Below are 15,136 nucleotides of genomic sequence, written 5' to 3'. Positions count from 1 at the left end.
CAATCAATCATCACGTTTTCACTGCTGAGATATGAAATAATCTTCACACATTTTGGATGTTGACACAAATGCATGATTGTAAGTAATCGCTGGCTGACGGCACTATCGGGGTTGGCGTAGGTGAATGTGCACAGACTGAGGAGTGGGATCTAAATATCACACGGATGACAGTGGGAACCCAGCGCTGCCCTCAGGTCTCGCTGATACACATTTTTCAGACTTAACATTTTGCTTCTAAAGGTTGTTCAGGAGACGGCAGAGGGGAGCTGGAGGACAGCGACCTAATGCATCTCATGAAGAGAAGAAAAACCTATGAATTCATTAGCAGCAATAGATCTTGAAGTAGCCTAGCTTTCTGTAGCAGAACGTGAACTGATACGTCACTTGGAGAGATTTCTATATTTTCCCTTCATGGTTTCAATCGTAGGTTATCTGATTCGTTTACATTTATTTTGAGTAAGCAAACCTGGTCTTCTCCTGAGGACTGCTGCAAGTTATCATGCGGGCATATTATAAAATAATTATAGAAATCAAACTCTTCTCGGGAGACAGATAACACTGATAGAGACAATTTCTTTACAGATGATTGGCAAACTGAAAATTAGTGGCCAGAAAGAACCGTTTCTGAAGAATCGTGCACACACAAGTAGACTATTACAACATGCTACTAGTTAGGGAGTTAGGGAATGACAACGAAGCGGAACAAAATTAGACCCAAACATTGTCATAAAAACAAAAACACAAAAAGCGGAGGAGGAGGAGGGGAAGAGAAATAGAGCGGAGGAAAGCTAAGTTGGCAGAGGGTTGTGGGAGGGTGAGGGGGAGGCAAATTTCTCTGGAACTGAAACTTTTAGTCACATGAAAGGAGACTTAAGCCACAAGTCTACTTACAAGAGAAAACTGTCAAGAATCACAATGATTAATAAGTGTTAACACTTGGTATGTTCAAAAGGCTTTCCAGAAAGAACGGAAGCCGTGGTCTTTCTGTGTGCCGGTCGACCCACTCAGTTCTTCATTAGGCCGCTGCGCCTCCTCGCCAGCTTAGATCTGTGGGAACAAGATTTTATGTTGTGACGAGACGACAATGCAGATTCTGAAGAATGAAGAGTTCCTTCGTGTTGGGGGAAGTGTAAGAGAAGTGTGTGTGTGTGCGTACCTTATTGTTCCTGCGAGCAGGGGGTTAAAAGCGTACAACCAGTCGTTCATGTCCTTCTCGTTGTTGGCCTGCAGGAGGATTCCTCGATGTTTTGTGCACACGGCAAACGTGTTGGGAGTCTGAAAAGAAAACATCAATCGTTTGTCATGCTGCACATGTTGCATCAGGTTTATCAGTCTCACTTTCTTTTCTTCATCTTTTGGCAAATTAGATGTCGAGAAGCAGGAATATGCTTGACGACTAGACTCTACCTTGAGCATGGCCTGCTGGTCTTCACTATATTCCACCTGTGCTGTGGAGAGGTTGAGGACACCCCGCTCCACCGGGTCCTTGTCGCTGTTGTAGATGAAGACGTAGGGCCGGCGCACAACCACAAAGTGCTTCACCCACGAGTTGGAGCGCGGCTCCATGAAGCTTAAGATACCTTTCTTTGAAACTACCGATCTAAAAAGGAGAAGAATAACAATAATCAGTTATATACCTGCTCTGCTTGTTTTTCTGCGGGAGAAGATTGGCTTCACTTTCAGCTGTAAAACACTCGGGTTCAGAAATCAATTCACATAACTTCTGCTTGGATCTGAAAACAGGATTATCCATTTTTGTTTGGGCTGCAAGATGCATCTCATATTGACTTTTTAAAATGACATCACTGTAAAAAGCAGAACATGTCACTCACCCTGGCCTCATTTCTTCAATATCAGGAACCAAGTTGAGGAACTCGTTCTTCCCAGCCCGTGCCAGGTAGGAGGTTTCCAGTGTGGGAACCATCGGGAAGTTTTCATAGTCCGAGCAGGAGGGACTAGAGGCACGGGAGCTGTTCTCTGGGGTCCTTAGAAACAAAGCACACAAAGTTAGCATCAGCCTGCCAATACGTTTAATCTACAAAAAATAATTGTGTGTTGAGTATTAAAGTAGAAGTTTTACTTCTGGTCCATGGAACCACAGCGCGAGTCGGACAGAGAGGGGCAGGTGGAGGAGGGGGTGAGGGTGGCGCTGCTGAAGCTCGTCACTGATGGGTCACGTCCCATTGGTGAGATGTCAGACAGCTGAGGGAAAAAGAAGCAGGAAATATATATATATATATATATATATATATATTTCTTAAACACTTCTTTTTTGTTTTGTTTTTACATTTGAAGCTTCTATTGAGGATTTTGAATGAAGCTTTGAATGTTTGTTATGTCAGATAAATAAAAGTCATTTATGGTGCTGTTGACCGCAGTGACAATGTTGCTTTTGAAAGAAGATGAAAACATGTTGGGAATTTAGACTTTTGGACGCTCTGGAGTTATTGGAAAAGTTTAGATCGCACAAGTCTAAAACAATCCTCCGCAGCCACCACTGGAATCTAAGTCTCATAATCTGTGTAGCCTAATCTTTATTTGCAACTGGGCAGAAATACCAGGTTTAAAAGGAATGAATACAATAATAAATAAATGTTGACTTAGAATTTGATCATCATTATTTGGAGTGCGCTGTTGATACTACAGTAATAAGGTGACAAAAACTAGATGCTCATTTAAGGACCACTTGCTTATTTGCTACATCTCTACAGATTATGAGCACTGAGATGAAGCTAAACCAGACCGTGTACACGTTTAAACTACTTTTAAAGTAAGTATGTTTCTTTCCATCGTTACTCACCTTGCAGTCACTGATGCTGTTCACCACTTGGTTGTATTCACTGTTGAAGGTATGTGTCAGGAGGCGCAGGCACTACAAGAGAAGATGAGACTGATTTTAGCAGAGGAGGAGATGCAGGAACGGCTGCCAGCTGATAAATATTCCCAGCAAAGCATCACAGTCAGGGATCCCAAAAGACTGAAGTCGCTCTCACCTTGGTAGCCAGCTCCTTCTCACGATCCACCAGGCTCTCGATGTCGGCCGAGTCGTAGCCGCTGCTCTCGCTGGGCGTGATGGCGCTTTCAAAGGTGGTGCTGGAGATCTGCGAGGAGATGGAGGTGGAAGGTGGAGAGGCTGCCTGTACTCATGCTGGGGGACAGCAACTCGCTCAGGGACTTGGTGGTGGGAGCTGTTCCCACTGGAGCATCGTCTCCCAGCTTCTCCCTCAGCAGGAGCAGGTGACGGGTCTTCTCCACCTGGACGAATGAGAGGGGCGGGGTTAGGGACAGGTCTCAATCATAGGGAAGATACTTTGTAAGGGTAAAGCTTGTATTTTTCTCTCAGTGGGATATTAGACAGGGACACCGCAGGGAGACAAGGACTCACCTCATGCAGCTGCTCCATTTTCTCGAGCTCCCATTGGTGCTCCAGGATCAGGCTGTCTCCTCTGGGCCTCCAGCCGGCCAGGTTCTCCTCTCCACGCACATAAGCCACCGACGTGTCCAGGATCTTCCTCCTCCTCCGCTGCATCCCTGATCAGGATAAAAGCACTTATTAGGACACGCTCTCAGAGGAATGGTGATAAACCGGCAGCCTGCCTTAAAATGTTTCTGGATGTAAAGTGCTCACCTGGGCTTCCAGTGTCAGACATCTTGCACAAGCTCAGCTCGTAGATGCCAGTGACGCGATTGCTGTAATGAAGTAGAGAAGAGTCTATTATTATTCTATTCTATACTCTAAAAGTCCAAATGTATTGAAAATAGATAGCTGTAAATGTTTTCATCTAACAAAATATTCTGTATCTATATTTGTTGGTGTTTAACTTTTCAAAAATAACATTTTCACTGCCTCCCTTTGCTGCAAAAAAACTACTTTCGGTAACGCCCTAGATGTCATTTTTATAATAAAACATGATTCCACTGTCCTAATATGGCAGTCTGAAGTCTTACCAGTCGGGGCTTTTGGAGTATCCACTCCCGAAGAGGTTCCTGAGGGAACGGGGAGGGGAGATCTTAGCGTCTCGAGAGTAGAAGACCATGCAGATGTCTTTGGTAATAATAGCAGGCTGGATGCAATGGTCCAGCTGTGAACAGGAGACACAGAGAGTGTGTTAGATATGTTGACATAGAGCTCAATGCAAAAAAGGTACAACACAGTAGAGCAATGACCTCCAGATATGCAGACAGGGTCATGTAGATCTTCTCTCCATAAGGAGTGACTCGGTTCAGCAGAAGGGAGTTGTGAAGGGAGCTGTCCCACACTGCCTCGAAGCGGTAGAAAGTCCTGAAGGGGAAAACCAAAACATCTTCACTCATCAACAAAATGATAAAGACATGCACTTACACAGTGTTATCTTCTATAAAGTCCTAGTCAGTGCTCTGTTAAAAGTAAGAGTGTGTAGGATCTGTGTGGAAACAGCAGCAGTGATTTAACTACAAGGAAACCAACAAGTGTAATTTTGGTAATAACAACATAGAGTCAGATAATTGACGTGGTGAGAACTGTGACAGTGAACACTCTGCAGTGACCCTCACACGTATACTTAGTCACAACAAGATGTGAGGAAGCACAGCGAGGTGAGAGCTTGACAATAGACAAAACACGATCAGTGTTAGAAATGTGGCGAGTGCAGCGAGCCGTGTGTGTGTGAGTTGTGAAAAACCCAGCAGAATATAAGGTTTAAATCTCCTGCATGTTATGATTAAGCTATGATACAAATATTATACCTCACAGCATCAATGTAAAGACAATCAGACTCCTTTACAGCTGTATGAACCAAAAGGAATACAATAATTTGTGCCTGGAATTTTACAGGACATTGTTTAATAGAAATGACCGTTTGTGAGGCTGCTTCAGGGGTTACACTGTTCCCGTCTTTGGCAGCAGGGGGCGCTCTTACCCACGCACTGAGAGCCATGTTAGTGCCTCAATGGCCTTGGTTGTTATTGAGCTATGACTCACACAGTGATTAACAGCTGAGAGGAAAGCATTCATTTGGAATCTGGGTGCCACAGAAGACCAACATACCATTACACAAACTAATACAAAAAAGGGATTTGCATTTGCATGTAAGCTTGCCTTTACTTGTCCATAAATCATTTAGAATTTTCTTCCAGATTCTATATATTGATTGAAATAAAGGCAGACTTAATGCAACACGCCAAAAAATACACAAACTGTGGAGAACTTATTTCTACGAATCTATAGGACTAAAGAGAAGCATAAAGGTCTTTCAGAGAAGGAGCCTTATGTTCTCTGGTCACTGGTACCTATCAATATCCTTATCAATAGAAAGCCTGAGCACAATCAAGAGTCCAGCCGCAGCAGGAGGAAAGAGAGAGCGCACAGACAAAAAGAGAGTCAGGCAAACAGAGACAATGGAGCAAATCAACAGCAGTGAAAATGGAAATGGTCATGCAATGACTCCACCGAGCCTTCTGCAAATACAAGGACACATACACAGATGTTGCCTGATACTGTTTCTTAACTGTTTGTAAGAAAAAGAAAATCAACAACATGTGGCAATAATGGAAAACGACAAAAGAACTGAGTTCACGTTTTCTGTATAAAAAGAAAGAAAATGTGTTTCAGGTTCGGCTTGAACTAAAAAGTACAGAAAACAATCAGAATCTCAGCAAAAAATCCTTCACTTACAGGAACACCAATACTTTGAGTGATTCAAACCTTAAAAAGTTAAGTCCACTGACTTTTTACTAAGTACAGCTGGAGGACATTTGAGCTACCTGTTGGAGTTGTGGGACGACTTGATGTTCTTGGCAGAGATGATGTTGAGGGACAGGACCGCATCAGCAGCGCTATCGTCCACTTCAGTCTTGCTCCTGATACGACCTGGTGGGATGCAGAGCAGCACAATCATCAACATCTGGTCAGGGATCATACATGGAACTCAGCCACAGATCTGGTGCGGACACACTCTGGGTAAGTATCTATCGGTATAATTTTGGACTTTTTCGATCACATGAATAATCCTATTATCAAAAGACTAAATCCAAATTTTGGAAAAATTAGGAAAAACATAATTATTGAATGTCTTCCATATGAAATATATACTTGATCCTATACGTGTTCCTCGTCGTTTCTGAGCCATTTCTTTAGATTTGTGCTTAGGAAAGCCCAGGGAACACTTCCATCAAAAGAAATGATCATTTTACAGTTGCGAGCACAAATGGATTAACAGCCAGTTAGTCAATTACCAGGCATATTGTCACCGTGTCCAGCAGCAAGACACACATGGCTGCTTACTCATGGGCCTCTCTGGATAAAAATGTCAGCATGTCAGACTGTAAAATGTGAAATGTAATTATTTCGTCGATCAGCGACAGCTACAGTATAAACTACTTAAAGAAAGAGGCGGCCTGAGGCGAAACATACACAAGTCCCCGGACTATGACTGAGGAAATATTTGTAGTGCTGCCTCACAAACTAAGCTTCCTTCGAGACAATAAAAGGTGTTGAACCATATCGTCACTGACTCCTGCTGTGTGAATGAAGAAACGATCATGTAGCAACATCCTGTCCTCTCCTCTTCTACTGTGAAACAGCACCGGTGTGCGTCTCTGGTGGCTGTAGAAAGATAGAACTAGTAATTCCCGAAGGAAGACTGCTCACCCACGACCAGCTCGCGAACGTCCTTCCAGTGGAGCTCGCTTCCCTTCTCATGGATGAGAGTCACCGTGATCCTCCGCTGGATCCCCTGCAGCACACATGACAGGAGCTTAGGATCATTACAGACACCTGCTAGAAATAAATTAAGCTTATAATGTTTCTTGTGACGAAGACATGTTATTTACAAGAAAGAAAATAGGACGTTCCCTTTGATTTTGTACACTAACACTGCATGCAATGCAATTGACTGTATAAAATGACTAATGTGGGAATTGTGTAGATCTCCAGCACCTGGTGCAGCAGGTAGGTCCCGTTGCAGGGCAGTCCTCCGCTGTGATCCACTACAGCTGGGATGTACCTGTGGAGGGAGGTCATACTCAGCCTGGACACTTTAAATACTGAGATTCACTTTGCACTCACATCATGTCTTTTTAAAATGCCACATAAAGAACATAAAGTATTTGATACATTTTTATCTTCTTCTGTATGTGAATATAAGACGAATGTTTAGACACTCACTCTCCGGTGGGCTCCAGCTCGCTGATCTCAAACCAGACCAGCAGGTCGTACTTGCTGACGCACTGACCCAGGTTGGACTTGGTGATGGTGTTCAACTTGGTGGCTGGAACTGACACACAAAACACAATTTTAGAAGGGATGAATAAAAAAACAAGTGATAGATATTAACTGTATAAATTAGACTGGTGACCCTGAGACATCAGCCTACACATATACTGTAACACCAATATTTAAAGGGCGTGTTAATCATTAATCAATTATTACAGAAATAAGCTAGCAACAGAGAACAGGCAATTTAACATATCATATTCAAACTCAACAGTTGCACAAACTGAGATGCTATGGAGGCGCTAAATCACAGATTACACCACACCCTGCTGTCTGACACGTCAGGATTATGTTCCTGTTGAAACGGGCTAATCTCTGAGGCCCACAGCTACAATCATTTCTGTTGAATATGGTTGAAATGAACAATATTCCACATGAAAACTACCGTAATTGGACTGCCGCTGAACATATAAAGGCTTAAGCCTCTGGATTTTGATTTACGCTGTGAATGCCATGTCAGTGATCCTTTATGATTATGATAAATACTCGTTTTATTATGCAGCTGAAGGTGTCAGCTCTTTAGGCGACAGGGGAGAGATGGACTGAGCTGACTGGACCTAAATAGAGCTGCAGCAGCAAGGTGCAGCAGAGCACGCATCCCCATTGCAGAGCTTTTGTGGAGCTCCTGCCTGCAGCCACAGAGCACCACATTAGCAAAGCACAGCACTAGTCTAATCACCACAACACAGGTGCATCTAATGCCTCAGCAACTACAGTGTCCGCTGTACCAACCATGGTGCCTGGGCACAATAAGCACAGGGTCATTGAGCACTGGGAGGAAGATGAAGTGAGAGAGCTGGTCAGCCTCATCCTTCCAGACTGGCCACGGCAGTGGAGGCCAGGGCGTTGGCGTGCTCGGACAGCGTGTCCAGCACTTTCACATTCACGTAGCCACTCATCAGGTATCGGACTAACTCTATCTTACGGGTATGGTCTTGGGTTTTAGTGTGTGATATTGTACGAATGGTGAGGAAGATTGGAGGGGACGTGTGAAAAAGGAGATTTTGAAGAGGGAGGACGGAGTTGGGTAAGAAGATTAAGGATGGTGCGGGAGTGATTAAATAAGAGACAAAAATATCCAAAGGAAGCGAGAAATGAAAGAAAAGTGGAAGGAATTATGAGGCACACTGACATAACCATAATGAACAGAAGAAACATGCTGAAATGAGGGTGACAGGTGCAGAACATATTGCTGTTACAGTATGTGATGACATTAAAATCCTTACCTGGTCGAGACAGAGGCATGGGAATAGGGTAGTACTTCCTTGACTGTGTTGGAGGACTGTTAAAATAAATGTACAATTAATATAAAATACAGAAAGCAATTGTAAAACTTTAACTAAATATATCTGGTGTACCAAATGTTACGAAAGAGTATTAGGGCATAAAGGATGGATTTGTTTAATGGATTTTGAGAATGACGTTCAAATATAACTACATATCCTGAAGGTTCCACTTTATTCCCAAAAGCAACATTTTAAATAATTTTCCCCAATACAGTGTCTCTACAGAAGAATGTCTTTATTAACCGCACGAACCTGATCAGTTCCTGGCCATGAAGATGCAGCGGGTGCTGCTGGTAGTGGCCGAACACTTCAAACACGATGGGCTTAGTCTTGATGTACTCAATGAAGGACTCTGTGACCTCAACTGAAACCTGCGGTGAAAAGAAAAAAGGGGTTGTCAAAATTAATTAACATAGATTTGTTAAACTATAGTGTGTGTGTGTGTGTGTGTGTGTGTGTGTGTGTGTGTGTGTGTGTGTGTGTGTGTGTGTGTGTGTGTGTGTGTGTGTGTGTGTGTGCTCACGTTCTGGACGTGGTAAAAGCCCAGAGGAGCTCCTTTGCCGGTGTTCTTCAGAGGCTCAGTGGAAAAAGCCTCGTCATGACGATGCAGGAAACTAAGGAGAAAAAGGTAAGTGTGTCAGTTTTTAATTCTTATTTGTTAACAAGATGAGGGTGTTTCCTTATGATACAAAAGACATTTTAATGTCATCAACGTTTAGGATTCTGAATTATCTTTAAAGATAAAGCAGTTTTAAAGGTCTCCCTCAGTAAAGCTGTTTTGGCTTTGATATTAACTTGTAGTTTCCACAAAATCTTGTTGAGGAGTGTGAACTCACTTGAATTGGCAGAAGATGTCTGCGTACTCCGGTGGGACACTGCTGGCCTGGAGCACAGTAACACGGAAGGTAAAGATGCTGCCCACCTCCAGCTGGCCGTCCAGACCGTCACCACAGCTCAGCTTGGGGTCAGCGATGTTACTCAGCTTGAGGTCTGAAGAAAGCCACAGGAGAAAGTTAGAGGAGGACATCAGCTGTGATTTATTGAAAATGCAGCTGCACCTGTGTTTTGTAATCTGCATATGAATCCTAAACTCTGCACAATACAAATCAGACTGGCTTCCGCACATTATCAGGCTTTTGATTTGTAGAGACATTCCTTCACAAAGTAAGAAAAGCTGCAGGGGTCTCATTTCCATGACTAAACATTCTCGGTGCTCCTTTGCATTCAACAGGACCATCTGCCAAGTGTGTTTCCCAGCGGGCCGAGAGGTCGACATTTACGAGTGGAGAGGTGAAGGTCTGTGAGCCTTACCCATGTCATTGATTCTGTTGAGCTCCTCTGAGGGTGTGGTGACCTCTGAACTCTGGCCCTGACCCTCCACAATGCGCAGCTCTTCCAGGGACAGGCCGGAGCGGGTCATAACCGTGGAGGTAAAGTCATTCTGATTGGACAAAAAGGAGAGGAGGAGGAAGACATTAGTATATAGCGGGTAGTAGTGGTGGTACTCGGATCAATAAGTAGCAATACCACAGTGTACAAATACTCAGTTAAAGATTTTTAATGCAGGACTTTTACTTGTAACAGAGTAAAAGAACAAAAAGTATTAGCATTGAAATATAGTTCAAGTACAAAAAGTAAAAGTACTCATACAGAGTGGAACATTTCAGAATAATACGTTATTTTATTATCCATAATAACAAATCAATTCTTTAAATTATATTTTCGATTAATCTGAATCTGCAAAGCAAGTATTAAATAAATGTAGTGGAGTAAAAGGTACAACAGTGTAGTGAAGTAAAAGTAAAAGTAGCAGAAAGTGGAAGTAAAGTAGTACTCATATTTGTACTCAAGTACAGTACTTGACTAAATGTACCGGTACTTAATTACTTTCCAACACTGGCTGGTAGCGAGAGAAGGAATAAACAAACCTGTGTGAATGCATTTCTATATTAATATATCAGGATTAAGGTTAAACATTTGTTATTTCTTAATGTATATATCTTTTAAGGATATAAATAGGAAGTGATCAAACAGTGTAACACTCCAACGAAAAACCACTTCCTCTCCAGACTTCACGTTTTAACACCCACTCTCTCACACAGAGAAAAAAGTGTCTTCAAGTTTAAAACTTCCTTCATCTGACTCGGGGCTTACCTTTTTGAAGTACTCGTCATCAAAGGAAATCTTGGCGGTTCCTGACTGTCTAACTCCTGACCCGTAGTCTGGGGCCTCCTCGTCAGCTACAAAGACACAAAGCACACTTCTATCAGGATCTATCGCAGACATGGCTGACTCAAAGCGGCAACGCACTTTAAAGAGGAATACACAGAGAAACTAAGGGAATCTTCCCTTTGCTGTCAGATCGGTAGTTTTTTCAAAAAGAAATTTCACACTGATATCAAAATAGAAGTTGGAACCATTACACGTTACATAATCATAAACACTAAGTGGCAATAATGCACGTTTAAAACCAATACACCATATTACAGCCGGCTTCACAAGGATATAACCACACAGATGTATTTAGCATCAGTGTATGTTTTCATTATTATGTTCTTAGATACGTTTCTTCATCCAGTAGCTGATTTACTCTCGTCTTTTTTAGGTATATGTGGAATGTTTTTTATGTAGCCCATTCCAAATGTTCCTACAATAAAGTGTCTTGAATGAGCGATTAGCAGCACAAAGCATGCGCATGAAGATCCTAACAGTCGTGCTCATTAGAGAAGCCCATTAATTACTCACCAGCTATAGCCTGGACCCCCACACGCAGGAAACCACGCACCTCGCCCTTCTCTGTTACTATGGCAACACGGTGCACCAGCGGCACAGGGTACAGCAGGTTGCTCAGGTACACGAAAGCTCTGAGAGTAAAGAGGAGGAGAGAGACAGTTGAAATTCTGGTGCAGTGTGGAAACATTGCAGTGTTTGGATCCAGAGAACATTACAATTGTATTTATGATAGTCTATGGTTTTGAGTTATATAACTGCTGTTACTTTTAATCAGGCTAAAAACAAATGAGATATCCACTCATTGAAACATATCTGAGTAGTGACAGATTTCTGATAGCTCGACATCATCTACTGACAAATATGTCTTTCCAATGATTCAAAGATCATAATGAACACATATAGCATATATTAATAACATACAGACAATTATGTTAAGGAATGAGCCAAATCAAAACAAAGAAGAAAACATAAATATATAATCGCTCCAGTGCACTGAAAGCTGCAGCAGTTTAAACCGTCCACTTCACTCTCGAACTGCGTGACGGGGTGATGACAGATCGCCTGGGATGCAGCAGTAAAGGTTGTAAAGCAGTTGTTTATTGTGTCCTATTATTGCGATGTTGGTCTCTAACTCAAACACACACTGACGTTTTGTTTTGTATGGCTCGATTTGTTTTGCTGCACCCCTGGTGACCTACTCTTTCTCTGTGGCCCCTCCCTCCTCCTCTCCCTCTGCTGGGAGACTCAAGGCCAAGGCGGAGGAGAGATATCAATCTGTAAAAACTCTGAAGTCACAGTGACGAGGTAGCTGGGCTACGGCCGTTGCAGAGTCTGGCCGGCTTGTAGCCTGCACTGGAACTAAGATTGACACACGCTGTTTATTACTCAGCCATGACGTGTGCGGCGCTGACGCAACAGCCTCGGGTACAACGTGTGCTGTGATTTCAAATGTTGCTGCAGCACATTATTTCTTCTTGACAATGAATTAAAACGAACACAAATAAGCATGATGATTACTACCAGCAGTGAGTTAATATGATCTACAATACATTCCAAGAGCAAAGTTAAAACAAACAAGGTTATAAAAACAAACATATTTATGAAATGTAATACATATAATAAATACATAAAATAAATCAAACAAAGATTAAAAATTAAATAAAATGACAGACAGCTAATCAACTTAGACACAGCAAATACACAGATGGGAGTTAATACAGTCAGCGCTGTGATGGTGGCGGGGGATGAGACATCACGCTGGGAGGAGGTGGAGGGAAAAGGATGGTGGCTTTTCAATTTTTGGTTACAGAGTCTAAATTAAAAGCAAGTCACACAAAGCAGGCCTGCGAGCACAGAAGCATGACTAATCATGTTAAATTCAAAACGGGTCTGCAAAGCTGCTATGAATACATGATCTGATTCTGAAATTATTCTTTCACCAAGGAGGGATTTACTGATAATTAATAAGGGATATGCTCCCATAGTATTCGCTCACATTTTTTAATATTCGGATTTGTCAGCTACTAAAATACATAAGATATCTCGTATCTTAAACATCTAATGAACTGTTGTGTGGTGCAACATCAGTCTGTCCATATTTCAACAATTTAACATGAATTTATCCATAAAACCTGTTTTAGAAAATGTTAAAGTAATAATTCTCAATCAATAATTCACCCAGTGTTACCTTGAAGTCGTGAACTGTTTGTCACACGACTCCACAGAGACGGAGAATCAAAAAACAGACTATTCTTAATTAATTTAAGTACCGGTAAATGGGGGGGGGGGGGGTCACACAACCCGCACAGTATAATCCAAGTCTCATTTATCCAGTCGTATTCACGCTACTTACCAAATGTACTTCTGCATAAACATATCGCACGGACAGATGCAAGTGTGAGACTGTTTCTGCAGAAGTGTTTACTATAGTACGGTTTTAGAGAAAATGCACGTCTTTGGGAAGTAGTGATCATACGACTGATAAATGAGACTTGGAATGAACTGCTCGAGTTGTGTGAGAGTATGTAAACGGATGTTTTGCTGTTGTTAAGCGCGCCCCCCCCATTTACTTAAATTAATCAAGAATTTTCTGTTTCTTGATTCTTCGTTCACCATGGAGGTACAAAGGTTTTCTTCCAAGAATTCAAGGTACACAGGTGTGAGTGATTGATATACAAATGATCATTATTTCTTACCTGCACTATTAAATCTTCATGTCCCCCCCCCCCCCCCTTGTTTCACTTCACTCTACATCTGTGTAATTAACAACGAACTACACTAAACCAAGCCATCATCCGCCCACACTCCTGTCCCAGCCTGTGTGTGGAGGACGTGGGAATGCCACTGCCAGTCACCAACCTTCCCACCAGGATGAACCAGGGGGAGCGGTCATAGAAGGGATCCTGGCCGTCGCTGAAGATGTCCGAGCCCTCTTCGGTGCCGGCATCTGAGCTGGTGTCGTCCACAAAAGCCTCATCGTCAATCAAGTCAGACATCTCGCTCTGGCGCTCGTCCGCCAGCTCTGTGATCTCCGAGTCAGTGGTGGAGAAGGTAGGAGAGGGCGTGCGGTCGGCCAGCCGCTCATTAACACAACCGTGGAAGATGGGGGAGCTGAGCGGATTGGTAGTTTGGGAACAGTGGCAAGAACCAAGGAAAGATAACGATAGAGTAATAGAAGAGTTAAACAGGCCACTTCGTCAAATAAAGCTTAGATGTGACATTTCACTTTGGCATTTTTTATCACTAACGTATGTTGTTTACAAACAAATAACATAAAACCATGTCCTAACATAAAGAAATATGTTTTTGTATAATTTGAATTGCAAACGTTATTAACCACCAACAGTAACCGTACATTCACTGCTTATATCTTTCTACCAAGTGGTACTAACACTAATATTACCACTTTTCTATTGCAAATACAACAGAATGATTCATTTAATGAAGAGCAGGTGTGACAAGAAGATGTTTATATAGAAACGTGATTATTTCTTACCAAAATGAAATGCCACTTCAAAAGGATAAACACATAAATCTTCTAAGATATGGAGGTTGAAAGAGGATAAAATACAAAATGACACAAATTGCCACGATATCCAAGTACACTTTGTGGTTAACAAGCTTTCGTATGAACTGGAAGGGACACCAACATGAGAATGGCAACACGCATGATACAACAGGTAAATGAAAATGACATCATTTATGATTTAAAACATCAAAACAAATCAAAATCTGATGTCAAATAAAATGAATAAATACACAAAGGAATATTGATAAGTTACATGAAATCCACAACACCAAATAAAATCACAAATGCAACATCAAATTATACACGACAAAAATAAATAAATAAAAGAATACAATGAAAGATTTATAATGAGCAAAACAATAACACCAGACATACATGATGCAAAAGCATGTGATCTCTCTGACACACATGACTCTAATGACAGAAATGTAATCTGGGAAACAGAATTTGACCATGAAAATGAAAAAGGGGATGGAAGTAAAAGCATAGACCCATTTTAAATAAATGGATCACAAAAGCTGATTGAGTTACGCCACAAAAACTAAACCTGTTACTTATAACTCAAACATGAAACGACCAGCACGACAAACAGTTCAAACAGATGTTTGGTGATGGAGTACAGTACGATAGGCAGTATTGGATGTATTTTCCCTGTAGTTGCGTTACATACCTCCCCACGAGTTTAAACCAATGGAAGCGGTCATAGAAGGGATCATTTCCTGTCAGAGAGCCTTCGCCGTCCTCTTGGTTTGTAGAAGCCATTTCTCCAGCACGGTCATACATCTCTCTCATCTGCTCCAGCCTCTGCCTGCAAATGACGACAGAGTGCACTTAACA

The 15,136-nt window shown here is 42.1% G+C and overlaps 1 protein-coding gene across 1 annotated transcript in view; it reads right to left on the bottom strand.

Annotated features, from left to right (window-relative positions):
- kif1b (kinesin family member 1B) overlaps positions 1-15,136 on the bottom strand; it is a 57,876-nt gene that overhangs the window by 2,237 nt on the left and 40,503 nt on the right. Inside the window, 25 exon segments of the mRNA XM_029435471.1 lie at positions 1-1,047; positions 1,157-1,275; positions 1,408-1,600; positions 1,833-1,985; positions 2,081-2,202; positions 2,801-2,872; positions 2,994-3,122; positions 3,124-3,255; positions 3,386-3,531; positions 3,629-3,690; positions 3,949-4,082; positions 4,168-4,282; positions 5,743-5,848; positions 6,629-6,713; positions 6,917-6,983; positions 7,145-7,253; positions 8,479-8,534; positions 8,791-8,909; positions 9,062-9,152; positions 9,375-9,528; positions 9,850-9,979; positions 10,693-10,778; positions 11,284-11,402; positions 13,630-13,881; positions 14,970-15,107. The exon segment at positions 1-1,047 is cut by the window's left edge and continues 2,237 nt beyond it. Of these exon segments, the coding sequence (XP_029291331.1) occupies positions 1,005-1,047; positions 1,157-1,275; positions 1,408-1,600; positions 1,833-1,985; positions 2,081-2,202; positions 2,801-2,872; positions 2,994-3,122; positions 3,124-3,255; positions 3,386-3,531; positions 3,629-3,690; positions 3,949-4,082; positions 4,168-4,282; positions 5,743-5,848; positions 6,629-6,713; positions 6,917-6,983; positions 7,145-7,253; positions 8,479-8,534; positions 8,791-8,909; positions 9,062-9,152; positions 9,375-9,528; positions 9,850-9,979; positions 10,693-10,778; positions 11,284-11,402; positions 13,630-13,881; positions 14,970-15,107 (2,932 nt within the window). The 3' untranslated portion in view covers positions 1-1,004.

Source organism: Cottoperca gobio, chromosome 7 (genome assembly GCF_900634415.1).
Source record: "Cottoperca gobio chromosome 7, fCotGob3.1, whole genome shotgun sequence".
Classification (NCBI taxonomy): Eukaryota; Metazoa; Chordata; class Actinopteri; order Perciformes; family Bovichtidae; genus Cottoperca; species Cottoperca gobio.
The sequence above is the reverse complement of the archived record's forward strand: the minus strand, read 5'-3'. Positions and strand labels throughout refer to the sequence as shown.